This window comes from Cnephaeus nilssonii, assembly GCF_951640355.1.
Source record: "Cnephaeus nilssonii genome assembly, chromosome: 19".
Lineage (NCBI taxonomy): Eukaryota > Metazoa > Chordata > Mammalia > Chiroptera > Vespertilionidae > Cnephaeus > Cnephaeus nilssonii.
The window spans coordinates 13,938,063-13,964,891 of record NC_137090.1 but is presented as its reverse complement, the minus strand read 5'-3'; the positions used below and the strand labels follow the sequence as shown (position 1 = coordinate 13,964,891).

General features: G+C 58.3%; 2 protein-coding genes across 6 annotated transcripts; one reads left to right on the top strand and one right to left on the bottom strand.

Annotated features, from left to right (window-relative positions):
- Window positions 1-120: 120 nt before the first annotated feature.
- On the bottom strand, window positions 121-18,609 carry PLCD3 (phospholipase C delta 3). 3 transcript variants are annotated; one of them, XM_079797164.1, is made up of 15 exons: window positions 18,588-18,609; window positions 9,463-9,624; window positions 9,151-9,379; window positions 8,660-8,789; window positions 6,683-6,911; window positions 6,196-6,397; window positions 5,898-6,042; window positions 5,068-5,220; window positions 3,854-3,997; window positions 3,608-3,758; window positions 2,697-2,813; window positions 1,438-1,604; window positions 1,143-1,278; window positions 888-1,037; window positions 121-715 (listed from the first exon to the last, which is right to left on the bottom strand). In XM_079797164.1, exons 2-15 carry the CDS (start codon window positions 9,593-9,595, stop codon window positions 615-617), a joined length of 2,187 nt encoding a protein of 728 aa, XP_079653290.1. In that variant the 5' UTR covers window positions 9,596-9,624; window positions 18,588-18,609; the 3' UTR covers window positions 121-614. The 3 variants fall into 3 exon arrangements, with proteins under 3 accessions (XP_079653290.1, XP_079653289.1, XP_079653288.1); XM_079797163.1 differs by lacking the exon at window positions 18,588-18,609 and adding an exon at window positions 17,587-17,889; XM_079797162.1 differs by lacking the exon at window positions 18,588-18,609 and adding an exon at window positions 14,294-17,325.
- A 663-nt stretch (window positions 18,610-19,272) lies between these two features.
- Window positions 19,273-26,380, top strand: ACBD4 (acyl-CoA binding domain containing 4). Of its 3 annotated transcripts, none has more exons than XM_079797180.1 (10): window positions 19,273-20,165; window positions 20,539-20,671; window positions 20,928-21,048; window positions 21,119-21,203; window positions 21,478-21,598; window positions 21,837-21,923; window positions 22,246-22,316; window positions 22,408-22,483; window positions 23,186-23,325; window positions 26,112-26,380. In XM_079797180.1, the coding sequence occupies exons 1-10, from the start codon at window positions 20,049-20,051 to the stop codon at window positions 26,232-26,234; spliced, it is 1,074 nt and encodes a 357-aa protein (XP_079653306.1). In that variant the 5' UTR covers window positions 19,273-20,048; the 3' UTR covers window positions 26,235-26,380. The 3 variants fall into 3 exon arrangements, with proteins under 3 accessions (XP_079653306.1, XP_079653304.1, XP_079653305.1); XM_079797178.1 differs by having other exon boundaries at window positions 19,483-20,165; window positions 22,405-22,483; window positions 26,109-26,380; XM_079797179.1 differs by having other exon boundaries at window positions 19,484-20,165; window positions 26,109-26,380.
- The last annotated feature ends 449 nt before the right edge of the window (window positions 26,381-26,829 follow it).

The following is a 26,829-nucleotide window of genomic DNA, read 5'->3' as shown; positions in this document are numbered from 1 at the left end:
CCCGCAGTCTTCGCCTGCAGCACCCCCTGGCAGTCAGACAGATCCAAGCCCTGCTGGGGGAGAGCCCACGGGACTCGGCCCCCTCCCTCCTCACGGCCCCCCGGCCTCACGTGCTCGCGGTGGCAGTGATAAAGGCAGCTTGCTGCTTTATTTTTTAAAATAGTCTTGTTCTACTGCCCGCTCAGGGCTCTTCTATGAAACGAGCTAAAAACCTACTTCTCGGTCCCCAGGGCTCCCAACCTCAGCTCTCCCTGCTTTAACAAGGGAAGGGAGCTCAGGTTCAAAAGCTGGAGAAGAGCCCGGGAAACCCTGAGGAGGGAGTCTTAGGGGCGGCCAGTGCCTGGGTGGGTGCGGCTGTGGCTGGACTCCTTTCAGGGGCTGAGGCTCGTATGTCCTGCTCCCCAGGTCTCCTGGCAGTAGCAGACCTGGCTCTTGATAAGCACAATGAAAGGTGGCCCGGCTCCTTGAGTCCTCGGCCATCTCAGGTGCAGGGAAAAGATAACCCCCTGTTCTTTAGGAGGCACTGAGGCGGCCCTCGGCGCCAGGCCGGACGGGTACACCACTGCCCTCCGCTCCAGAGGTCTCACCACCGCATGCAGCTGTATCCGCAGGCGTCAGTCGGGCCCTCGCGAGTGCTGGACTCGGATGTGGACAAAGATCGTGGCTGGTGACAGCGAGGCCCCGTCCTTGGAAAGCAGGTGGATGTGGCGGTACCCTGTGGGGAGGGTGGCCAGGCATCAGATTTGCTGCCCATCACCCTGCCCACATCCCATCTCTGGGGGCTGGGCCCCACTTGGGCCTCACTCAGGAAGGCGCTGAGGAAAGTCACAGCGCAGGTGAGCAGCGTCTGTGGGCCCGGAACTCTCTCCCTTCCCATCCCCACCCACCTTGCTTCAGGCTGTTGAGAGGCAGTGTAAACTGGCCCACAAAGTCATTGGGGGACGTGGTGTCATAATCTTCTACCACAAACCGGACCAGCACCAGCTCTGGAGCCCGCAACTGGAACTGCAGGGTCTGCCCCCAGTGGGGGTTGAAGCCTAGGGCACAAACAGGCATGGTCGGAGCCAGCTGGCCTCTGCCCTGCACCTCCCTGCACCCTGCTGTCTGCCCGCCCCCCCACCTCCACCAGCAGGCCCACCCACCATTGTTAAGCACGTAGTCGGTCTCCTTTCGAGCACAGTCCATGGGCACCCCGTGGATCTCAACACGCACCAGGGGGTCCACAATGGAGCTCGGCTTCTCAGCGTTCAGCTTGGGCAGCTGCTGTGCTGTCAGCACCTGTGGGGGGTGAAGAGCTTCAGCCCGGCCCCCCTGGGGCCCTGCCTGCCCTGCCCACCACGCAGTCCCCAGGCCTCCGCTCTCTTCCTCCACTTCAGGCGGGTGCCCTGGGACGAGCCAGCTCTGAGCCCAGGACAGGGTGTGGCCCAGGCTGCTAACCTGGATGGTGAGAGTAGTTCTGGGGGGTCCAGGGCTCTCAGGGTCAAAGTCTGTGTCAGGCTGCCGCAGGCAGGCAGGTTTCAGGACGTAGCCGCACTGCCCGTTGATGAGGAAGCGCCCAGCATTGAGGTCCATCTCATAGCCTGGCGTCTGGAAGTTCAGGGCCACTGTGGACACAGCGGGGTCAGGACGGGCTCTTAGTGGCCCTCTCCTCACCGCTCAGTTTCAGGGGCCTCACTGCGGCCCCCCCCTCCCCCCCCCCCCCCCGCCCAGCCCTGTAGGCACAGGACTAGCTCCTCTCTAAGGGCCAGATCCGGGTAGTGCTGCTCTGTGCCCACCGTGACTTGGTGGGGAGGGGGAGGGTGTCATGGCAGCCATGTGATCTAGACTATTTAATCACCTCGTCTCTTTTTTTTTTATTGATTTCAGAGAGGAAGGGAGAGGGTAAGAGAGAGAGAAACATCAATTATGAGAATCATTGATCGGCTGCCTCCTGCACACCCCACACTGGGGATCAAGCTCGAAACCTGGCATGTGCCCTGACTGGGAATCAAACCGTGAGTGACCTCCTGAGCCCCTCCAGCCAGGCCACCTGGTATCTCTTGAGGCTGGAATGTGGGGCTGCGGGGGGGCATATTAGAGAAGCCTCCCCCTGCAGGGCCGGGCCTGAGCCAGAGCTGAGCCCTGAGGTTTCTACACCTGCCCCACGGGGACCACACTCCCCTCCCTGGGCGGGCTCAGCATGGGATTACCAGGGGTATGTGTGCACGTATGTGTCAAGGGGGGCACATGGGTGTGGAGATTTCTAACTTCTACCTTCATAAAAAATGTGAGACTTTCACATTGTCAGGAACAAATGAGCCCGGCCAGTGTGGCTCAGCGGTTGAGTGTGGACCCAGGAGCCAGGAGGTCACTGGTTTGATTCCCAGTCAGGGCCCATGCCTGGGCTGCTGGCTCTATCCCCAGTGTGGGGCGTGCAGGAGGCAGCTGATCAGATTCTCTCTTATCATTGATGTTTCTATCTCTCTCTCTTTCCCTTCCTCTCTGAAACCAATAAAAATATATTTTAAAAAAGAACAAACAAGCCTGATTTGTTTTTCCTCACCCTGCTCAGATGTTTTTAATAAATGTTATTATCAACAAAACACTGTTTTCCACCTGGTAAGCTGTGTGGCCCCATCACTGCTGGGGCCTACTATGACGCCCCAGAGGCCACCCCACAAAGCACCCGGCCCACTCCCAGCTCTGCAGCCACTCACCCAGCTGACAGCCCGAGTTCCACATGTCCTGGGGGCTGTAGTTGGCCGAGTTCATCCGAAGCCCCAGTGGGTAGACACGGGTCAGCTGCCGGGTATTGTGCCTGACAAAGCTGTTCCCTGTGGGGAGTTGGGTGGTATGGTGACAAGCGCCTGGGGTATCCCTCACCTGGTGTCAGGGGCTGTAACCCCAACTCCAGGGACAGGCTGGGGACAGAGGCTGAATTTCCATTCCCACTTCCCCTGCCCCAGCTCCTCTTCTCTCTGACACAGCGGCTGTGGGAACCTCATGAGGAGGCTGCTGAAGGGCAGGGAGGGGCGGGGACCGCTCCCACAGCCCCAAACCCCCACATTCCTGACTCAGCACCTGGAACACCTGGCCCCAGGCTGACGTCCTGTGTGTCATCCCTCGGCCCACACACCCCTCCAGCCACACTGGCTTCCTGGAGCCCTTCCTGTGTGCCATGCCTCCAGGCCCTGGTGCAACCTGCTCCTCCTGTCCGGACACCCCTCCCTTGTCGCCTGGCTGCCTCCTCCTCACCCGTCCACCCCATGTCTTCTCAGGCCTCACCTGTTCAGCAATCTCTCCCTGATCTCACCCCCTTGTGCTGGGCTCCTCCAGCCTCAATCATGGCCCAGCTGATCACCTGCATCATAATTACCCAGCTCCGTCCGTCCCATCACCAGGCTGTGCGCCCAGTGAGGGCAGACCGCAGCCCCTCCTTCCCTGGGCCCTCTCCCTGCATGCCGGGCCTGGTACCGGGCACTCATTCTCCGGGGTCTTCCTGACCTCTTTACCGCCCCCCGAGAGCCCTGTCCATCTCCTTTCCAGACCAACTTCAGGAGGCTCCCCCAGGCTCCCACAGGCCCCCACTGGCCTCCTGCCCCCAGGGGCCAGCTATCCTGGCTCCTACCTGCCTCTCGAATGAGCTTCTTGGCCTTGCGCTCGCTGAGGGAGCTGACCTGGAAGGGCTGGGGTGGGACGGGGGCAGGGCGCAGGGTCCGAAGGCGCGTGGCACAGCAGTACACGGCCAGGGCCGACAGTTCCGGGGAGATCTGCTTGGCCTAGGTAGGAGATGAGCCTCAGAGGGTTCCTCTAGCCACAGCCCCCGGCTCCTCCCTTCCCTCCCTTCGCCACCTGCCCCGTCCACCCCACTCACCTGCCGCTTCTGCTCTGCGGCCTCCACCCTCTCTTCTTCCTCCTCCTCTTCTTCATCCTCCTCCCGGTCCGACAAGATTCGACCATCCTCGTTCCGAGCAGCTAGCAGCTTCTTCCCCTTCACCAGCACCCGGCCCTTCAGCTGCTGTAGAGACCAATATGGAAGGGTTAAGCAGGTTGGTCATTCAACCAGCACGGTGTGAGAGGCTGGCGGGGGGTGAGGAGAAGGAAAAGACACACAAAGATGAGTGGTTTCTAATAGGAAAACAAACAAACAGAGGAAATAAGCCAAGAGGTCATCAACAGGGGATTGGCTAATGAGGTCCCTCCAAACATCAGAATCCTACACGGCAGCCGTTAACATGAGGGAGGCAGCTCGGGATTGAAAGAGAAGCTGCTCTCCAAAAAAGATCTCACCTGGAAGAAGTAGGTAGAGCAGGAATCACAGGACCCTCGTGGTGTAACATTTGAAAGAGAAGGTAGCTATGGGGAGGGTATATATGCATGGGGAAACTGCTGAAGGCGGTTCCTTTGTGTGCAATAGGACAGGGGTGAGCCCCAGTGGGGAAAAACCCATTTTCAATGGAATACACTTGTGTACAGTTCAGTTTTTGTTTACCGTATGTATGTTATTTTCATGCTAATAAAAGATCAAGTTACACACACACCAGGGTGAGTCAACATTTTTGGCATATTTGGGATAGGGAGTAGGAGGAGAGTTTTCTCAAGGAGCCAGAAAAGAGTACATGTCCTGAGGGTTTGGAATGAAAGGAGGCAGGACCACCTCTGGCCAGAATGCGGGGCCAGTTTCTAAGGCCCCAGGAAGAGGCAGTTGAAGCTGCACGAGAATTATAAGCAGGTGGCGCCGGGCAAGCAGATGGCTGGGAAGGGACCTCCAGGTGGAGACGATGTCAACCAAGGCCTTCAAGGTGGGAACGGCGGAGCTCACAGGGATTCTGTGGGCAGGGAGGTCAGGGCCAGGTCACGGAAGGCTTTCAATGCCAGGAGAGAGGGTGGGGTGGGTCTAGTCAAAGATGGACAGCAGGAGACTGATAAGGCCACTGGGTGGCAGATGTCAGATGAAGGCAGGAGCAGGGGAAGGTTAAGGCAGAGAGAGGTGAGGGGTCCTGAACGGGGAAGTGGCATGAGCAGGGGGGGATGGCGGAGCCCAGACAGACCCTTCCCCCACCCAAGCGGAGGCTCTGGGAGCCTCACCTCTGGGGATGGCAGCTCTTCGGGGTTCTGGGAGTCCAGGGCCTGCGTCACCAGCATGTCCCCCAGGATGGTGCGGAGGTGGCAGGCCATGACAGCCTGCTGTTCCAACCCACAGTGGTTCTCAAGGGACAGGATGACAGGGTATGGGGACAGCTGTAGGGGGAGAGGCAACAGCTCAGAGTCACTCACCCCTTCTTTCCTCCTCCCATCCCAACCAGAACCCCTACCACATGCAGCCCCAGCTCCTTCAGGACAGGCAGGCCAAACCAGGGCTCTGGAAAACCCACCGGGGGTGGGGGGAGACTGAGTCAGTGGGATGTGGGACACAGGCTGGGGGGGGGGGGGGGGGCAGGCAGCCTGTACATGGAGGGACAGAGGTCAGACATGGGGCCTCGGGAAGGGGTGGACTGTCTGGGAGGCCGAGGGCAGCTGCAGGAATGTTTTCTTTTATAAATGCTCTTTATATGTTAATGACGTTGACCATGTCATTAGTATGCAAACTCCCCCTTCCCCTTCGTCATGTGTTGGTGGTAAGATTTGTGTAGCTTGACTGAAATTGCAGTTTTATGTAGACACTATAGTATGCCTAGCTTCTCTCTCTCTATGGCTTACTCTTTGGCAACAATAATTAAAATGTCCTTCCCTCCCGCAAAGTTTTCTTCTGGAAATTCTGAGATTGTAATACGTTCACTAATTATGAGGGTGGGAGAAGGAAGCCCCTCCCTCAGCTTCATTCTACCCCCCTGGCCGGCTGTCCCAGCAGCACCTGGTCAGGGAGTGGTTCTCTGGGCAGGGGTTTCTTTCGGAAGGACGGAGGGGGCTGGGCTCACCGTGAAGGCGTGGTCACGCACGGCCTGGACCACATCTCGGAAAAGGATCTTGGAGGTGAGCGTGTGACCATGGTAGATGACGGGCTCCCCTCCCGGCCCCTCCCAGCAGTCCAGCTCCACACAGCGGCAGCCCTGGGTGAAGGCTCTGTGGACAGACAGGCCCGGTGTCATGTGGGTGGCACAGATCAGGGAAACAGACAGGGGGGCCCCAGGAAGCCCACAGTGGGAGTTGAGCCCCATTTCCCCACCAAACGGGGCTCCCAGAAGTGTTCACTGCCACCCTCCCTCCACCAGGTACCTAACGTAGGCCTCCGTGCTGCTGAGCCCCCCAATCTGGGAGTCGGTCAGATAGGTGTTGTGGGAGGAGGAGATAAAATAGTGGGCGAGGGGCTGGTCCATGTCCTGGAACATGCACGTGTGGGCCGGGTTCAGGGCATCCCCCTCTGGTGACAACAGGTACATCATGAAGCCATCCAGTGTCATCAGCTCGTGCTGCTTGGCTGCAGGGAGGGGCAGAAGACAGCATCAGGCCACATAGGGGACCCCCCTGTCCAGCCCCAAATGCTCCCAAAGCTCACTCCACTTAGTACTGAGGAGCTACCGACTGGACTCTACAAAGTTATGCCATTTGCCATTTCATCTTCAGCCAAACCCTACGAGGAAGGTACATTACTATGGCACTTTACAGACCTGGCAACAGCAGAGCCCACTTATCTGGGAACCCAGATCTATCCGACACCACGCCCCGGGCTGTGTCGACCCCACCCCCTCTGTTAGACCCCCACCTGTCTCATTGAGCTCATAGGTCTGGATGAGCTGCTGGGCGTGGGCCAGCGTGGCACTGTCCTCGCCCTGGTCCTCCAGGAACTCCAGCAGCTCGGGCGCGCTCAGTACGCGGTCCTCGCCCGAGTACCGATGGAAGATCTCCTCCAACTCCGGCCGTTTCAGCAGTCGCCGCAGAAACTCCTCAATCTCAGTCCCCTCCAGCCGCTCATTGTTGGAGTGGTCACACTCCTAGAGAGCAGAGGGAGAAACTCAGAAGAGGGGACACCTGGGGAAGCCGGCCCGCACTGACACACCATCATCTACCAAAGCAAAGGGCTCCATCCACAGGCAGAGAAACAGAGCTAGTGAGGCTCCAGTGGTAGCCTGCAGGGCTGATGCTCAGGAAGATCTCTCCGGGTCAGTGCCTGTCACTCGGGACCATGACCTGCCCTAAGAATCAAGGGGCAGGTCATGGTGAGGCAGCATCAGTTTGGCTCAGTGGATAGAGCGTCGGCCTGCAAACTGAAGGGTCCCAGGTTCGATTCCAGTCAAGGGCATGTACCTTGGTTGCGGGCACATACCCAGTAGGGGGTGTGCAGGAAGCAGCTGATCAATGTTTCTCTCTCATCGATGTTTCTAACTCTCTATCCCTCTCCCTTCCTCTCTGTAAAAATCAATAAAATATATTTTAAGTAAATAAATAAAGAAAATCCTACCTAATAATAGACAAATATGCAAATTGACCACACCTCCCCTATGCTCAAGCCATGCCCACCAGCCAATCAGGATGAGTATGCAAATTACCCCAACAAAGATGGCAGCTAATTTGCATATCAAGACAGCGTAGAAAGAAGCCAAGAGCTGCAGAAGGGAGCAAAGCAGTGGAGAAGCAAGCAAGCCGAGGGGAGGAGAAGGGAGGAGCGGAGGCGGGGCCGGGGGAGAAGGGAGGACAGCGGGCAGGCTGGTGGAGAAGGGAGAAAAGCAGGGGGGCTGGCGGAGAAGGCGGGGCTGGGGACAAGGGAGGAGAGCAGGAAACCCTATTGCAGGATTTTTCCTGCAACAGGAACGATAGTAAATAAATAAAAGAATCAAGATGGGGAGGAGCCCTGTTGGTGTGGCTCAGAGGTGGAGGTTCGACCTATGAACCAGGACGTCTAAGTTCAGGGCACATGCCCCGGTTGCAGACTCAATCCCCACTAGGGGGTGTGCAGGAGGCGGGCGATCAATGAGTCTCATCATTGATGTTTCTATTTCTCTCCCTCTCCCTTCCTCTTTGAAATCAATAAAAATATATATTTTAGAAAAGTAAAAGATGTGGGAGGAAACCAGTGTCCCTGGGGCAGGACTGGGCTCCTGTGCTACAATCCCCCTCCCATTCATTACCATCCTCAGATTCCCACGTTCACACCCATTGTCAGTGAGCAGCAAAGAACTGAGGATCCACAGGGAGCTGTCGGGCCAGGGGTACAGGTGCCATGTCCCGTCTTTCAGTGTCACAGGCTGGACGCTTCGTCAGCATCCACACAGGGGTCTGCCGTGTGCTCTGACGGCCGTGGATGCAGAGCCCAACCCCGTGCGCCCCTGTCTGTGCTCCCCGGGTGTGGAGGTGCCACCCGTGCCACAGGGGAGGAGGGTGAGCACGTGTGCCCGTGAGCCGACCCCCCTTTGCTCCTGTGTGCAAACCACCCAGGTCACCTGGGCAAAGGGTTTTAATTTTAAAGAAATGAAAACTACAGCTCCGCTGCTCACTTGGGAGTGGTGGGAAGGCCCAGTCCTCCCTACCCCTGGGGTCTGCCTGAGGGGGAGGAGGGACGCCCGGGGCCAGCACTCCCATCCCGGCCCCACAGCCTTGGTGGGGGAAGAAGGTAAGGAGACCCAGGTGTGGCCTTTCTGCTGCAGGAGGCCCGATGGCCACAACAGCTGGATGGGAAGGAAAACGGACGCCTGTAATGGTCAGGGGAGGACAGGGCAGGGGTCAGAGAGGTGGCAGTGCCCACCTTGAAGAGGCGGTAGGCGTACATGTCATTCATGTCCACGTTGACCATTCGGAGCAGGCTCTTGATCTCCTTGAAGCTCATCTTACTGTCCTGGTTGGAGTCCGCCCGGTGCAGATAGGAGTGGATCCAGGTGTGGGTGCTCAGGAAATACCAGCAACAGGTTGGGCACCCCACCCCCCACCCCCCACCCCCGCTGGCAGGAAACTGACAGGTTTGTCACCATCACCTGGCCTGGGGGTTCCCAGTGTCCCCAGTGGCCTGTGGGCTCCCTGAGCACAGCAGCGGGCTGTCCTCCATGGGACTGGGCTCCCCAGAGCCAGGAGGCCATGTCCCCACCCTCAGTTTTTAAGACAAGGGGCTAGGGGCTCAGGTTCAGACTGTGGACCCCGGAAGGACAGGGCCACCTCCCCCGAGCCTGGGGTTCTCCAGGGACAGGGCCCGCCTCCTTCCACCCCCACCCCACCCCCACATCAGCCCCCGGGGCAGGATATTGGTCGAGGCGCTCGCGCTGGCTCATGGCCTCCAGGCGCGCGCGCAGCTTGGCCAAGCCGCGCACCCAGCGCTGCGCCTCCTCGGCCGTGGGTGCGGCCAGGTCCAGGTTCTTCCGGCGGCCCTTGAAGGCGATGGTGAGGCAGCGCGCCGGCGCGAAGGCCCCCCCGAAGCGCCGCAGGCCCTCGGACTGATGGCCCTCGCGGACCGCCTCGATGTGCTGCACGAAGACTGCGGAGGGATGCCCACGCGGCCGGGTCAGCCCGGCCCACGCTCTGTCCCCCCGCCCCGCGCCCTCCCGCCCCCCCACTCACAGATATGCTGCGACGGGGCGTGCGGGAAGCGCCGCTGGAACCACACCGTCAGGCCGTCCTCCTGCAGCCGGTACAGCCGCTCCTTCTGCCACGTCCGCGAGCGGATCTTGCAGAGCCGGGAGCCCCGGAGCATGGCGCGCACGTCCTCATCCTCCGTCAGGCCTGCAGCGCGGGAGGCCGGGTGCACTAGAGCCGCGCCCCACCAGCACCTCCTTCCTCCCTTCTCCCGGCGAGAGCTGTGGCCTCCCCCTCGGAGCCTCTTCAAACCCACGCAGGCCTCTCTCTGTGCAGCGGAACATGACCCCGTACTGGGTTTGATGGAGGCTTGGGGTGCCTCCCCCAGGTCCCCCTGCGAGGTGTGCCCGGAACAGGCCCTTCCTCCCCGCCAAGCAGTGGTCTCTGGGGCCCCCGGAGCAGAACAACCCCTCGGGCGGGGTAGGGACTCGGCCTCACGGTCACCCTTCCGGCCACTCTCCTCCGTCAGGCCCTCCAGCCAAGCCCAGAACCTGTCACCTACATCCTCCTCCCTTATTTGAAACCTTGACCATCAAGAAAGTCGTCTCACTATCTAACCTAAATCTCTCTTGCTGCAACCCAAGCTCCTCACCTCTGCTTTCCCAAAGACAAGGAGGCCAGCAGCGGCCACTCTGGCTTTAGGGTCCCCGATGGAAGCCTCCGGGACCCGCCTTGGCTAACCAGAGGCTGATCTCCAGGCACCCTCTGTGTGCTCTGGTGGGGCCCCCTGAAAACACGGTCTCCTGTGATAGGTGGCATTTGCCCAGCCACTATGACAACCCCATGTCACCCCTCAGCCCACAGGTCCTCTCCTGGTAGTGTCCACCTTCCCTATAAATGTCAGGGGCAGAAATAGAATACTGGGGACTAGCTATGGTTGTGGGAAATAGTCATCACGCCCTGCTAACCGAGACTGCCTTGTTCTGGTTAAAGGACATTCTAACCTGGCTGGGAGTTGTACACCCCCACCCCCCGGAACCTGGGAGTCAACCTTGGACCTGGGAGTCAACCTTGGACCTGGGAGTCAACCTTGGAATGGAGTCCATTCTCATTCAAGAACTGCCTGTTATCATGCCAAGATTAACAACCTTGTCACCCAAATAATGGAGTCCCACCCCAGACTGATAGCCGACTTCCCCACGCCTGTAATCCCTGCTTCTCCACGTAATCTTTGTCCTCCTACCCAATATAAACAGCTGGCTTATGGGGGGGGGCGGGGGGCAGGGGGGTGCAGAGCAATGTTTGTGGATGACCTGCTGCTCTCCCATATGGTCGGCGTTATTGGGATAAACGCTCATATGTGACTCAGCCCTGTCCCTGCTGAATTGGCTCAAGTGGTGACAGGCAGCCTGGGCCCCTTGGTTGTCCGGTTTGATTAAAACAAAATGCGTACAAAGCACCTACTGCACACACTCCTGACCCTGCTCATGTCTTAACACACAAGGAAACAAGCTTCAGCCACTGGCCAGAATTCTTTTTTTGTTTTTTTTCCACTGGCCCGAAATCTAAGGAAGTGGAAATATTTGCCCTTGGCTATGAACTGAACCTTTCAGCTCCCCTTCTCCTCCTCCTTCCCCCGCCCCCACCAATACCTGGGCACAGGAGGTAGGCGAGAGCAGAATTTAATTAATTAGTTGTTTATTTCATATTCAATTTATTTTAACTCAAGGAAAGTTCACGCATTTCTCTAAGCCTCCTGGTCTCCATGCATAAAACGGAAATCTCAGTGGTACCTGCTAACAATCCAAAATTCAGTCAAGATGCTGCCCGTCCTGGTGGAGCCACACCCTGCTTGGATTTGCCTCCACAGGGGTCGAAACCACAGGTTTAAGAGCCGGGGGACAATAGAAGGGGTGGGAGCTGGACAAACAGCAGGGCCCCGCCCTCTGGAAAGGAGGGGGCCAGCCAGAGGTGGATGAGAGCCCAGTTTCCAGGGAACCGGAATCTGGATTTGTATGTGAATCCTCCAGACTTTTCAATGTTGGCAACTAAAGCAAACAAACAAAAACCCCAAAATACTACTCTGTGGGCCAAAGGAAACAGGACTGCGGGCTTCTCTTCCTTTATTTTATTTAACAAGCCCCCCAAACCGGGTTCGGGTGTGGGCTTTGCGGCCCCAAGACCCCTGCTTGCCCACCTGCAAACTCTGACCTAAGGAATCGAGTCTAAGTCTCTGGGCTTTCCTCTCTCACTCTCTCTTGGAGCCTCTGTGCTCTCCTCCTTCCTCTTCCTCCTTCCAGAACCCTTCAAGGTCCCGCTCCGACATGACCTCCTCTGGAAATCTCCCATAATTTGCCCTCAAATGGGAGTTCTCCCTCCCTGACCACCAACAGCACTTTTTACTTTAATTAAAACAAACAAACATCCCACCTACGTTGTCATTTCGGTGGACTCGAATAAACCCAAGGGCAGGGATGAGACCAGTCTCCTAACCTCGGTGCTGGTCCTAGAGCCAGATTTGCAGGCAGTTTTCTGAAAGGGGAGGCAGATGGACAGACAGCTCTCCCTCCAGCCCTGCCTCTTCTATCCCGAGGTCAGAGCAGAGGCCTTGTGGGTCTGGGTGTCTCAGTCCTGGGTTTCTCATCAGTATCACCTGCGGGAGGTTGCAAAACCCATGGCCCAGAGATTCTCATCAAGCAGGTGTGGGCTGGAGCCTAGGCATCTGTGTATTTAAAAACCTACCCTGTGAGTTTGAGGGCAACTGTGACTGAGAATCAGGGTGTCAGGGGCAGGAGAAGTCTGCCATCCGTGGGAGGCTAAGGTCCGCCCTGAGGCCAGCCCTGTGGCCCTCATGGCTCCGCGGTGTTTCTCAGGGTTTAGACGGTGGCCCTCTGGAAGGGGCAGTGCCCACTGGGTGCCCCCTCGCCTGGAAGGAGAGGTGGAAGGGAGCATGTGCCAGGCCAAGAGACTCACCAGACCCTCAGACACCCTATTCCCTTATCTGGGCAACCGATGAATTCTCTCATCCTGAGAAACAACGGGGTAGGCACAGGACAGGCAGGGAACCTGCAGGGCCACCACCGCTGAGCCCACCCCTCCTCCCCCTGCTCCGCTGTGGGGAACAGGCCCTGCATTCCCACCACTACCAGACTCTGCAGCTGCGGCCACCCCCCGGATCTGGCCAGCCCGCTGATGCCAAGTCCATAGGTGGGGGGTGGGGTGGGAGGAGGGGGATAGTGAATGACTAAGGCCGGAAGTGGAGGTGAGTCACGCAGGGCCTGCTTTGTCCAGTCTTCTGCAAACAGGGCATGGAGACAGATAGCCTGGACTCTTGACCAGCCTCCCACTGGGACAGGTTCCCATGCGGAGGGGGCCCCTGCTCCTGGCCCTCACCCCCAGCTCCCCACGAACCTGTTGTGGGAAGGGGTGACATTCCAGTCTGTCCACCCAACTGGTACTGGTCCCTGGGTCACACTATCCCCCAACCACACACCCAGTGGAAAAGCCAAAAAGAATGAGGGACCAGGGCCAGGCTGGGCCGGGGCTGAGTCCTTGGGTGGGTGCCTCTATTTCCCCATTGCTGAACCGTGGGGTAGTGAGGGGTCTGGGGTGTCAGACAGGAGGGGCAGGACCAACAGAAGTAAAGGGGTGAGATCAGGAGGAGTCCCAGGCCCTGGGCAGAGATGCTGGGAGGAGCCTGGCTCTCTGTCCAGCTACCCAGTAAACATTTATAGGTCCGGCCAAGCCCAAACCTACAGATGTTTCACCCACCACATGCCTACCTGCTCGGAGCAGGTGCACAAGCTGCCTGCCTTCTGCAGTTTTGGTGGTTCTCTATCTATCCACTCTGCCTTCAAGCTGAGCTGGGCAGCACCGAGGCTACCTCGACTGAGCAGGTAGGGGAATAATCGTGAAACAATAGCAGTGAAAACGAGGACAAACAGTAGCCAAAAGGTGGGAAGGACCCAGGTGGCCGTTGACAGATTCATAGATAAGCTGTGTGGTCATGGGCATGCAGACAGAAGGGTAAGATGCAGAGAGCAGGGTGTGTGACAGGAGTGCTAGGTCTCCAGTGAGGGTGTGTGTAGGTGTGTAGGTGGTGTGTACACACAGGGTGTGTGCACTGGTGTGTGTGTGGGGGGGGAGGGGGTTGATTGGGGTTGGTGGGAGGGTGGAAGGTGGATCAGCTTGGGGAGGAAAATAGGCCGTGTGTGTGTGTGTGTGTGTGTGTGTGTGTGTGTGTGTACGCCAGTGCACACTCGGGGGGGCACATGGGGCTCCAGAGGAATGTGAGACACGCAGGGAACATGACAGCCGACTGCTCCATGCCAGTGGGGGAGGGGCCGGAAGGGCAGCTTTTCCTGGTGGCTGGGGTCACGAGGCTCTGGGAGGGGACACACACCTGGCGAGGGTTCCCAAACACCTTCCCACCTGAGTCCTCCAGCCAGCAGGCAGCTCCCCAGCACCCCAAAGTCCAAACATGTCCCCCTTGTCCCCACTGGCTGCCACACCCAGGGCTGGAGCCCAGCAGAGCCCAGAGCCAGAGTCCGTAACATTCCTTGGAGAATCAACAAAGTCAGGAAAGGCAGGCGTGCTTCCCCTGCCCTGGGCGGGACCCGGGAGGCGAAGGTGGCAGCACCCTTCCCGGCGGGGCCAGGACAGCATGAAGCCTGGGCAAGGGCAGAGGTTGTGGGAGGTCACTCCCAGAGCTGAAGGAGAAGCGGGGGGCACAAGGCATAGCAGCCAGCCCCCCAGTCCTGCCTGGCATGTTCCTGCTTAGCCAGGAGGGCTGCCCTGCCCTCCCCACCACCAGGCCAGGCACCTGCCAGCACTGGGGGCCGCTCTGAAGACCCCCACCCAGGGCAGCCCCACTCACCCCGCAGGGGACATCCTGGGCAGGCCATCGGCAGAGCCCTCTTGCCCTGTGGCACTTGGTGGTGTGTGCAGGCTGAGGAGGGCAGGGAGGAGGATTCTGCCCACTCAGTGCTCTGCTCACTGGGCGGATTAGGGACAGGGTGGAGCATTAAAGGCGCAGAGTCAGGCAGGGGCTCTGGGGAGACAGGGTTGTCAGATAAAATTCAGGATGCCCAGTTAAATTTGAAATTCAAAGAAACAATTAGTTTGGCCAACTGATACTAAAATATCATTTGTTGTTTCTATGAAATTCACATTTCACCGGGCATCCTGTATGTTATTTGGCGAGCCTGTGAGGGCCCCCCTGGAAACTGGCAGGGCCCCTGAGAGGGAAAGGCTCTCCTGAGCGAAAATCACTCACTCCCTGTGCTCTGAGCTCGGACTCTGAGCCAGGCTGCCCGTGTGCACATCCTCGCTCAGCTACTTCCTAGCTTTGAAACTCCTGAACCTCAGTTTCCTCATTTGCAAGATGAGGCTCATAGTACCTTGGGCCTCATATGACTGTGAGCATTAAGCGAGCTATGCGAAATGCCCGGGCATAGTGTTATCCAGGTGTTAATTAGCATTCATTCACTCTGGCAACCACGATCCATCATTAAAAACCGGCCTTTGGCAGCAGGCAGGCAGAGGCTGTGTGGCCTTGGGCCGGTGACTTCACCCCCTCCCCCTGGAGTTTCTCATCTGTGATGTGAGGACAGTGGCACCTTCGCCTCAGCAGCTCCGGGGATTAAGTAGGATCTGGGCTGATGCAGGCTCAGCCCGGTGACGGGCCCATCAGGTGCTCACTGGGCTCCTCTTCTCACTCTTCAACTATTCCCTGGCTTCCTGCAGGCAGGCCGAGCCAGCAGCCACCCTGGGGCAGGGACGGGAGAGGGACCCTGGGCTTCACAAATGACTCCCATTCAGCGTGGGTGGCTGTTCTCTCTCCTCTCCCTCGTCCTGGCCCCCCTCCCCGACCTGGGTCCTAAAGGAAAAGAAATCCTTGGGCCCCTCTGAGCCTTTGACTTCTGAGCCACTCCCTGCTCTAGTCTCTCTCTGGACCTGATCTAAAATAAAACCTGTTCTCTGTTAACATAAGGGGTGTGGCCATGGCCTAGAAGGCCATCTCAGGACGACCCTGAGGGTGCTGACAGCCTGAGGGCTAGACCCCGTGACACCTGGGCTTCTTCTCCACCCCGTGCCTGGACTCTGAGGCCTGGGGAAGGGGCGTTCCCCACACACTGGACATTCCTCCCCGCAGTGGCTCAGCAGGACAAGGCAGTGGTGAGGAGGAAGGTCGGCCAGATGACATTCTGACACCCACAGGGTTCCTGACAGTGTCACTGTGACCGAGCGCCCGTGCAGCCTTACTCAGCCTGGGCTCAGCTGCAATTATCTGTCCACAAGCGCCTGCCACTAGCCTGTGCGCTCCCTGAGGGTAAGACACGGAGTGATTCGTCTCCAGAGCCCTGGCCCCGCACACAGATCGGGCTGAGCCAACGTGTGTGGAATGAAGAGGCAGGCAGGCGTGCAGGACACCACCTCTGCTTCCCCCCGCACCCAGAACGAACCCCTGGGAGGGCTGACTCCTCCGGCTGTCTCAGTGGCACCTCAACTCCCACAGCGCTCCCCCTCCCCCCAAACCATCACAGCGCCTTAGCCCAGAGAAGGACACTGTCACCACCAGGGACACCCTTCCAATCTCACCGACTGCAGAGTCCAGCCCCGTCTACACCCTAGGAGGTTCTGGAATCCATCTCTACTACCGCAGCCCAGGTCTGTCTGCCCAAGTGACCCCGCAGCCTCCCTCCTGTGAGTCTCCGTGTTTCACCCCTGCCTTCATCCAACCCAACCCTACTTGGCACAACACCTGCCCTCCAGAGAAAGTCCCGAACTCAAGAGGGGCCTTGAAGACCTGGCCCTGCCTGCCTCTCCCCTTTGGCCTCACTCCATCTCTGGCCCTCGCTGGTTGCCCAGCATCTCATTGGTCCCCTCCCTTTCTAGTCCTGCTTCTTGGCTTCACGTCTGACCTCCTTCCCGATGCTCAGCTCTCTAAGGGCCAGGACGGTGACTGTCCTATGCGCTGCTGGATTCCCAGGACACAGCACACTACAGGCACTCGATGAGTGTTTGTTGAATGCATGCGTGATTGATGGAGGGAGGGCAGAGATCATGTTTTATGTCTGCATAAGGAGGATGCCAGGCATGTTGCTCAGAACACAGTGCTCAGTAAATCCAGGTCAAATGAGTGAGCGGAGGTAGAGGTAAGAACAAGGGGAGTAGAGAACAGTGGCAAAGAGAAAGCAAGACTGGCAACGGGGACCCGGAATTCTGCTCCAAGATTCACACAGGTCTCCTGGGCAGCCCTGTCCTTCTGTCCCCTCAACCCCGCACCCGATCTCTCCATCACTAACTGTTCTACTAACAGCAGTTCCGAAGATACACCAGTTCCACAGTACTCTACATTTTACAAGATTCTTCCATACGTACAGCCCTGTTTTTCAAGCCACGCAACCGCCTGGTCAGTCCTACTCTGCCCGGACGCTGAGGGTACCGGGGGCGATGTGGTGAAGCACAGCTGCATGCCAACCTTTGCCTTTTTACCACCTGTGTGGTCACAGACAAATGCCTTGACTTTCCAGACCTGCGAAATGGGGATTGTACCGTCTACCTGTCAGGAGGCGAAGACTGATGACACCACATATGTAACTTCCCGGGGCTGCCTGTCTCTCAGAGAGGCTTAAGGAGTCACAGTTACATCCCCTTCCCCCAGGGATTCCCCCAAATCTGAGGTGGGAATTCTGGCTTTCTGATACTGAAGACAAAGTTCTCACCAGTGAGACAGTCCTACCAGAGTCCAGCCCCCCGCGGGGGCTGCTAGCCTGGGAGGGGGGGCCTGCGAGGCCGGCGTCTTCCACAACTCTCATACCCCGCTAAGGGCTGCCAAGAACCCGGGGTGCCCTCAAAGGCACGGGGTGAAGGACGCCCCAAGTCTGTCTCCCACTCCCCTCTCGGTATTCTTAGGGACCCCCCCTCCTCCATCCACACCCCTCGCCCAAACTCCCACTCCAGCACGCCCCGCGGGCGCCTCCTGGTGGGAAACAAAGACCGGCCCGGGGGGCCTCGGGTGACCGCAGGTGCGCCCCCAGGCTGGACCGGTGCCGGCATCCACACCTCGCCACGCTCTCCCCGCAGCCGGGGGAGCCCACCCACGGTTCCCAGAACACCCCGGCCCTCCCGGCCGCGCCCACCCGCACGGCCCCGCCGGCCACTGACCCATCTTCTTCAGCGCCCGCAGCCCGGGCCTCCGGGGGCCGCCGTCCTGGAGAGCGGGCGGGGGCGGGCGCGCGACCGACGCCGCGACCTGGGCCGGCACCGGGGGCTCCCGGCGCCGGCGGCTCCTCCAGCGGCCACACAGCATGCCTCGGGCGGGGGCCGGGGCCGGGCCCGGTCTGCGCGCGGGGACAGGCAGCGGGGGCGCCGCTCTGGCCCGGCCCCGGCTCTGCGCGGCCGCCAGCGAAGAAACTTAGCGGCGCCGGGAGTGAGTCGGGAGGCGGGAGTGAGTCGGGAGGAGGGAGAGGAAGGGAAGAGGCTCAGGGAAGGAGGGAGGAGGGAAGGAGGGACGCGGGGGCGGGGGCGGGGCCGAGGACCGCGCGGGGAGGCGCGAGGCGCGGGCGGAGGGGGTGGCGATTCCCGGCGGGGGGTTGGGCCCGCCCCGGTGTGGGGAGGGGGCCGGTCCGAGCCCCGCCCCTTCGCCCCCTGCTCGTGAGTCCCCATTCGCCAGACGGTCCTGGATCCCCGCCTCGCCCGTAACCTGAGCCTCCAGGAGGGCGCCGGAGGGGCGAGGGCTGCCCCGGTGCAAACTCCTTTCCCGGGACCCCGCACTCAGGGCGGGCTCAGGACCCCTCTCCTCCCGCTCCTCCCCCAGCCCCCCCGGGAGGCTTCAGAGGGGAGCCAGACAGGGGCGGGGTCTGCAGGGGGGCTCCTCCCGGGCCGAGGGTCCTGGGCCCCTTCAAGCCGGCGGGGCCCCGGGAGCTGAGCGGGTGGCAGGGCAGCCCGAACCCGAGGAGCGGGGGAGCGGGAAGGGGCGGGTGGAGGGGAAGGCTCTCGCTGGGACCTCACGGGGTTAACCCTCCCCGCACCCGGCCCGTGGCGACCCCTCGGGTGTAGAAGTCTCGAAGCTGACTGGTCTGGAGCGGAGCGGGTGGCCCCGAGACTGCAGTTGCCGGCAAAACTAGGTTCTGGGGTTCGCGGCTTGGACGGGTTGGCGCCCTCACCTGCTGGGTCGGCCCGGGACGGCCCCGGCACGCTGCGTACGTGTCGGTGACATCAACCCGGGAGTGAGCGTGGAGTGCGGTTCTGTGTCATGTGTTGCACTTACTCTACATACAGCCACCTGCACGTGTGCTCCTGAGGAGTGGGAGGGACAGGTGACGGCGTGTGCGTGCGCGGTTTGTGCTTCCGGTGCCCTGGGTGGGGGCGAGGAGCTGGGCCGATGGCGGGCCAGCAGGACCCAGATTTGCCAACGGCTTGCCCCGGGCTCGCCCCGGTTCTCAGATATCCTCCACTCAGAGGTTCCTCGTTCTGGGCGGGGTCCTCACCCTTTCTGGATATTCCACCCGTTTCTGGATATTTTTCTGAATGTCACGTCTTCACTTCTGCACTTTTTTTTTTTCACTTCTGCACTTTTGATCCTGCAATTTCTTCCTCCAAAATGACCTTCCTCATTCTTCTCCTGGCTTACCATCCTTTTAAAAATTTGATTTGAGGGAGAGAGAGAGAAATTATTTATGCAATCACTGGTTGATTGTTTTTTAATCCTCACCGGAGGATATGTTTTCCATTGACTTTTTGAGCGAGTGGAAGGGAGAGAGAGAGAGAGAAGAGAAATATCGACCTGATAAAGACACTTTCTTTGGGGGGAGGGGAGACACATTGACTGGTTGCCTCCCTAACGTCTCCAAGGGCTGGGGACCAAACCTGCAACCCAGGTTCCTGCCCTTTACTGAGAATCGAACCTGCGACCCTTCTGTCCGCGGGCCAACGCTCTAACCACTGAGCCCAACCAGCCAGGTCCAATGGTTAATTCTTACACGTGCCCTGACGGAATTGGCATACGGGGAGGAAGCTCTAACCAACTGAGCAGCCCGGCCAGGCCTCCTGGTTTAGTCCTAAACCTTCCACAACTCAGTTCCGATGCCCCTCCTCCAGAACACCTCACCCCAGGACATGACTCCCTGTTTTATTATTTTTAAAAATGTTTGTATTGATTTTAGAAAGAGGGGAATAGAGAGGGAGAGAAACATCAACATGGATCGGTTGCCTCGCCCACGCACCCTGACTGGCACTGAACCCACAACCTGAGCATGTGCCCTGACCAGGAATCCAACCGGCAACCTTTCGGTGCACGGGAGGCCGCTCAACCAACTGAGCCACACGGGCCAGGCATGACTCCCTCCCTGTTTTATCTGCAGTGACTGTCAGGTGTCTGAAGGGACTTGGGTTGAGCTGACAGACGCTGGTTTCCACCAGGGGGCGAGAGTGCTCCGTGCTATTTTACTATGTCCACCAGGAGGCGCTTCCGCCCGTCTCCGGCAGTCCAGGATAGGGAAGCCGACCCCCGGATTCACCCCTCCTGATTGGGAGAGGCACAGCTTATTTGCATACTCTTGAAAGGGATGCGCTGAGTGGCTAGAGTGTAGAAGCCAAATTTGAAACGGGCTCTCTCATTGGCTCAAATGCCACATCGCTCAGCGTCTCCTTTCGGGCCCGACGGAGCCGGGAGGTCAGTAGGAAGCCTTCGGCTAGTGGCGAGAGAGGACCCGGGTGTCCGGCCGGGCAGGGGTCTCCGCAGGGTGAGTGTCAGGCTGCCGGGCCGGGGTGCGGGGGCCCGGATGGGAGGACTGTTCGCCCGCCTGCCTCCTCTGGGCTTGCCCATTCGCCTGTCTGGGAGTTGTAGATGCGCATCTAGAGGGGTACTGCGACCCTAACCACCTGCCTCTCCACCCACCCACCGCGGTCCTCTCCACCCACCCCAGCCGCACCCACACTGCCTGGGTAGGAAAAGGAAGGACTCTCTTCAGCCACAGCTTCTGACCTCCTCGGGTATCTCACTCAGGTCTCTAAAGAGCTTAGTTTGCCCCTCTGGAAAGTGAACCAGAGTGGTTTGTGGAGGTCTGTGCTGGGGTGGACCTGGAGGCCTGCTCACACGGAGGCTTGTTTTTGCAGAGTTGCGCAAAAGTAGGGTCCCAGGGCTCAGAGCAGCTGGAGATGGGTACCGAGAAAGAAATCCCGGAACCGGACTGCCAGAAACAGTTCCAGGCCGCAGTCAGAGTCATTCAGAACCTGCCCAAGAACAACAGTGAGTGAGGGCGGGGGACCTGCATTTGGGGGTCAAGACGGCCGGGGTCTGCCTCCCAGGAGACTCTCTGATCCCTTTAGTTTTTGCAGACAAGTCTCTGCCTGGGTCACCCGATGGGTCCCCTCTACCTCCTGCCCCTGGTAGACCCCTCACCATCTCTGCCTTCTCCTAGGGTAGCCCCCTCCCCCCCCCCACCTCCATCCTCCTGGAGCTGGAGGGTGATGCTCTGCTCTCCAATCCCCAACGTCCTGCCCAGGTTATTACCGCCCCTCCTATGAAGAGATGCTTCGATTCTACAGCTACTACAAGCAGGCTACCATGGGGCCCTGCCTGGTTCCCCGGCCTGGGTTCTGGGACCCCATTGGACGATATAAGTGGTGAGCTCCCCACCGGCTGGGCAAACAAGCCTCCGTTGTCAACTAGCCTCTCACAACTCTCTGCCCCCAGGGATGCCTGGAACAGCCTGGGCAAGATGAGTAGGGAGGAGGCCATGTTTGCCTACATCACTGAGATGAAGGTGGTGGCACAGAAGGTAGGGATAGGCTGTGGGCTCCTCTCTGTCCCCAAGCTCCCAGCCAGGTGGCCTGCCCCCCACCCTTCCATTGTTGCCCCCATTATACTTCCTGCATGTTGACACCCCATGGGAATGACCACCTTCATGCTGTTCCCCCAACCTTGTCTTGGTCTGACTAGGCACAAGGTGGAGGGTATGACAACAGGAGCAGCGGGGAGGGCCCAGCTCAAAGGGATAGGGGGGCAGAGATGGGAGGGGCCAGCTATTCCCCAATAAACCTTATCCCCTACAGGTGATCGACACAGTGCCCCTGGGTGAGGTGGCAGACGACATGTTTGGTTACTTTGAGCCCCTGTACCAGGTGATCCCTGACATGCCGAGACCCCCGGAAACCTTCCTGCAAAAGGTCACAGGTCAGGCCCCCCAGGATGGGAGCTCTGCAGGTGCTGAGTCAACTGTCAGGTTCAGGCTGAGGGAGCTGCTCGTTGGAGGGGGCCTCAGGAGTAGAGGGCTCCGGGTGATGTCCCTGTAAGGACCCCAACTACTGCCCCGATGGGGTGGGTCTCAGGCAGAGTCTGCGGCTCATGGGGAACAGAGGCCTGACCTCACTGGGAGTCGCCAGCCCCACCCCTGGGTGCTATGTCTCTGCAGGTCTTGAAGAGCAGGTACTGAATGGAGATACTGGGACTACCCCAGAGTCTCCCTGCCTTCCCAAGGAACCAGCACCCCCAAGCCCAGGTCAGTGGTTGGGCAGGAGGGGCAGAGGCCAAATACAGGCCAGGGTTGGGGGAGACCTCCTGGTGTGGTGAAGGGGAGAAGGCTGGATGCCCTGCTGTGCCTGTCAGACCTCATGCCCACAGATAGACACCTGCTGTGCTCCAGGGGAAGCCAGGAGGAGGTTCTGAGGCTTTTGTTCTAGGACCTCACTCCTGGGACCCAGCTGTGCCTCTTGGTGCAGTATCTCTGTTGTCTCCTGGACAGGTGCCTCCGCCCAGTTCTGCACCCCTCCCCTCCCTCCATAGCCTTCCTCTGGTCACTAACCTACCTACACCCTCCCCAGAGTCTCAGCCACCCAGGGACCCGGACCCCGAGGTTTTCTGTGATTCCCTGGAGCAGTTGGAGCCTGAGCTGGTGAGATAACCCCTGTATCTTCCCGCTCCCTCCCCCTGTGTCCTGGCTGCTCCCACTGCTCCCTTTGGACCTTGTGGCTTTGCCCCAGCAGGTTTGGGCAGAGCAGAAGGGCGCACCTGGAGGAGAGCCTGACACCAGAAACCGCCCCGTGCCCCCAGCAGGGAAAGGTGAGTGAATCACTGCTTGACCCTTAACCCCCTCTGCCTTCCCCATGGTTCTAACGCCCAGGCCTTTCCTTGGCTGCCCTCTTGGGGCAGAGATGAAAGTCTAGTTATGGCAACTGGAGAGAGCAGCCTCTGCCCAGGAAGGGTTGCCAAACGGCCGGACACTGGATGGGCAAAGTCCTTGCCTGGCCTTCTCTCCCTGAAGGCCATCGGGAGCCATCAGGCACTGAGGAAGGGTAGCTGGGGCAGGGAGTGCTGGCCCGCCACATGGCTGCAGCTACGTGGCGTTGGGAGTCAGACTCTCTCTTTCGGGGCCTCCCATTTGGGACTTTCAAAAGACAATAATGAGTGCTGCCCTGTCCCCTTCCATAACGTTCAGTGTGCCATGTCCCATGGGGGCACTTCCATAGATATCATCTCCTTTATGCCTCTGAGCCAGCAGCCCCTGAGGGAGATGGTATCTTCTCCTAATGTTCAGATGATAACATGAGGCTCAGGGAAGTTAGTGACTTGCCCAAAGTCACACAGCTACTCCTGGTAGCCTGTTACTCAGCCAATGTGGATGGACTTTACAAGAGTCACACTTGGTACAAGGAATTGTGCCCTACTCTTACTTTTTCCTGGACCTGCCCCAGCCTGCCCACACCCTGCCCCTGGCTTGAGTTGCCTCCTGAGTCCTCTTCCCTCTGTGTCCGTTTTCCACAGAGGGGTTCAGAGGCAGCCTGCCGGGGCCCCAGGAATTGGACTCGTGGCTGGTGGGGACAGTTCGAGCACTGCAGGAGAGCATGCGGGATGTCCAGGGGAGACTGCAAAGCCTGGAGAGCATGCCTGCCCCCCGCAAGGAGGTGAGCCCCCAAGGCCTAGGGCAGGACTGGGGCAGAACTCTGAAGGTCTCTGTCCTAGGCTCTTCATCCAGCCGCTTCTTTGTCCCCACATCTCTACCTGCCCACCCCTTTGCCTGCTCCAGAGACTGGTGTGATTCACATCACAAGCAGGGAATCCGACGTGCTACTTGTCCTGCCCTTACCTCCCTTTGCTTGAAGAGACACTGAGCAGGAGGACTTATTCCAACAGCTGGAAGGGCCAGGATGTGTCTGCTCTTTGCATTGGGGCTGGGGGTCCCTGTTGTTTCCCAGTTAGACTTCTGTTCCCAGATTTAGGGTTTACTTCCAACCAATTCAGCCCTTGCATTCCTCACACACACCCCTCCCCCCTGGACTCCAAGATCTGCTTGCCCCTTACACCTCAGCTTCTGCCATTTCTGGAGCCCATCTATGTGCCAAATACCATTAGTTGCATTATCTCAATCCACCGAACAACCCTGTGAAATAGGTTTTCATTTCCCTGTTACAGATGAGGAAACTAAGGCTCTGAGAGGTTGAGTAACACAGCCTGGAAGACTCTCCCAGAGCTGCTGTGAGGATTAGATAATACTTGTAGTTACTTCCCCTGAGCGCAGCACACACAACGACCTCCTGGAATGGAGTTCATTGTTGTTAGTATTATTATTAAGTGATGGAGCTGGGAGTGGCCCTAGCTCTGCCTGCCTCCAGAGCTGGCACCCCCCATTAACTCTGAGTGGGTCTGTTCTTGAGAAGCCTGGGATGGTGGGGGCAGGCGAGGGCTGAGTTGCTGGATGTGGGCAGTCATTTGGGTGACCCCTAATCCCCTTGGCACAGTGAGTATCAACCAGGGTGGCAGGAATTGCCTCACATTCACAGTGGCTAACATTTCAACACCATCCCCACCACCCTCTGAGGCTTTTTATATTTTGTTTACCTTTTACTAATTTTATATGCTAAACAGTTTAAAGACTTCCACCCTGAAATACTTCGGTTTGCATCTCTAAAAACAAGAACATTCTATTACCTAATTTTATCATACTTAATAATTCCTTCATATCATCAGATGGCCAATACAAATTCAAATCTCTACAGTTGTCCCCAAATTGCCTTTTCCAGCTGCTCTATCTGGCCAGCCCAGGAGAACATGCGGCATCTAGTTGCTCTGTCCTTTTAAGATTCTTTTAACCCAGACCAGTCCCTTTTTCTTGCTACTAACTTGCTAATGAGACTCAGCCAGTGGCCCTGTAGAAATGTTCCACGTTTTGGGTCTATCTGCATCCTGGTAGGTGGTTTACCTGACCAGGTTTCATCAGAGGTGATGTCCTTCACATCAGGGAGCACATATCCATGTCCGCCCTTAATGACCCTAACATGGGCCACTAGCATGTTAGGATCATGGTCCTATGGTGGGTAAAGGGGTCCCACCATTGTAAAGTCAGCTTTTTCTCTTGGAGCCAGCGAATGTCCAGTGCTCTGTCCACCCCATTTGTCACACAGGTTTTGACAACAATTGATAATCCTTGCCTGAATCAATAATTTAGTAGTTGCAAAAAAGGTTTACTTTTAAATTATATTATTCCTTTAAAATAAGCTCTTACTTTTCTGTAGTTTCCTTGATCATCTAGGATTTCCCTGAAATACAGTGCCTTATGAAAAGGCAGCATATGAGCTTATTCTCTTTATTACTATTTTTTTAAAATCCTCACCCAAGGATATTTTTCCATTGATTTTTAGAGAGAGTGGGAGAGGGAAAAACAGAGAAATATCCATGTGAGAAAAACACATCAATTAGTTGCCTCCTGCATGCGTCCTGACCAGGGACTGGGGAGGAGCCTGCAATCGAGGTCCGTGCCCTTGACCGGAATCGAACCCAGGACCCTTTGATCCGCAGGCCAATGCTCTATCCACTGAGCAAACTGGCTAGGGCTAATAATATTTTTAAAGTAAGGAATTAATTTAAGAACCTCCTCAATGGTGACAAATTTCCAGCTTTCTCTTTTTTTGAGTATCAGTGTGGAGTCGTGGATTTTAAAGACTCAATATTTCAATCAACTGCAATCATTCTTTTTAATGCTCAGATCGTCACAACCTTGGTCAGTGGAGACCCTTTCAAGTTGGGTCCTATCATGACCTCATTAACCCTTAAAAGCTTCCTTGCTTTCTGGCACCAGGTGTCCCACATTCACCTCTACCTTTCCTGCCCCAGACCTGGAACCGGCCACTTCTCCAAGGAGTCCTGGCTCCTTTCAGCAAAAAATATTTAGAGATTAAAATCTGAGCAGTCTGGGGTCCTCATTTGAAATGTGTGGCACAGCCTTTACACCACGAGGGCCTTAAGGCCACACCAGCAGGGCCATTGCTTTGTGGCCCAGAGGAAACAGCCTAGAAGCCAGTCCCTCCACCTGGCAGCCCCTCCACCTGACAGCCCCTCCACCTGGCAGCCCCTCCACCTGGCAGCCCCTCCACCTGGCAGCCCCTCCACCTGGCAGCCCCTCCAGCCTGCAGCCCCTCCACCTGGCAGCCCCTCCAGCCTGCAGCCCTCTTGGCACCGGGACTGCCCGGGGAGGAGGATGTGGAAGTGAGTTGGAGCGCATCTGTCAGGGACACACTAGGAACCCTAGGGTCCCTTCCCTTCCAGTGGTGCAGATGTGGGGGTGGGGCTTCTCTGCTCCCCTCTCTGAATTAGAAACTCCTCCTGAGTTCTGGAAGCAGGTTCCTGAGGAGGGCCGGCTGTGCTGAGGCTGGGCTGGCCCCTGACTCCCTCCCTCCCTCCTTCTTGGCAGCAGCGGCCCCCATCCGGTGCTCGGCCTTGGCCCCTCAGGCTCTCCGGTCCTACGCTGCTCTTCTTCCTCCTGTGGCCCTTCATTGTCCAGTGGCTCGTCAGGCAGTTTCGGACCCTGAAGAGGTGATTCTCAATGGAGGAGTCTGCAGCCAACGGAGGAGGCTGTGTGCCCCCGGTCCTGCGGTGCCTGGAGCCTTCCTAGGGTTTAAGAGAAGAGCATTAACCCCACCCGCCACCACTAACAACCAGTGTTTGCCTCGGCACCCCTCCCCCAATGGGGGCACGGCAAATGAGACCCCACCTTTCCCAGCAGCTTCACGGGGATGCTTCGCCCACCTCCCACCCCTCGAACCACCCCCGGTTTCCTTGGAAGGTTGCAGTGGCAGTGCACGTCCCGGTTTGGGGTTGGCCGGTGCCTCGGGGGCGGGGCTGCCGGGTCTCAGCTTCTGCCCTCCCCAAGCCCTGGGTCACCTGACTTCTCCCCAACCCAGCCTCTCCCCGAGGAGGCTCAGCTGTCGGGCAGGTTGGGACTGGGCCCGGGGCCGGGATTGGTTGGCTGGGAGGCTTCGGGAGGGAGGCCCCGCCAAGTTGGGGGCCGGCGGAGAGCAGGCCCCCGGGAGGGGCGAGAGCTGCGTTTGCTCGCCTTCCCCTCCCCACGCACACTCAGGTCGTCTTCACCGAAGATCCACTTACCAATGAATGTTTCACTAAATAAAATAAAA

What these genes read in the sequence shown, in the direction of transcription:
- PLCD3 (XM_079797162.1), bottom strand. Translation starts at nt 14,441, where the DNA reads ATGCTCCACCCTGTCCCTAATCCGCCCAGTGAGCAGAGCACTGAGTGG. An exon ending in CAGCGCGAGCGCCTCGACCA is followed by an intron (nt 8,790 to 9,150) that starts ATATCCTGCCCC and finishes GAGCACCCACAC; the next exon opens with CTGGATCCACTCCTATCTGC. An exon ending in TGCGTGACCACGCCTTCACG is followed by an intron (nt 5,221 to 5,897) that starts GTGAGCCCAGCC and finishes CTCCCCCTACAG; the next exon opens with CTGTCCCCATACCCTGTCAT.
- ACBD4 (XM_079797178.1), top strand. Translation starts at nt 20,049, where the DNA reads ATGCCACATCGCTCAGCGTCTCCTTTCGGGCCCGACGGAGCCGGGAGG. An exon ending in TGAAGGTGGTGGCACAGAAG is followed by an intron (nt 21,204 to 21,477) that starts GTAGGGATAGGC and finishes TATCCCCTACAG; the next exon opens with GTGATCGACACAGTGCCCCT. An exon ending in ACCAGCACCCCCAAGCCCAG is followed by an intron (nt 21,924 to 22,245) that starts GTCAGTGGTTGG and finishes CACCCTCCCCAG; the next exon opens with AGTCTCAGCCACCCAGGGAC.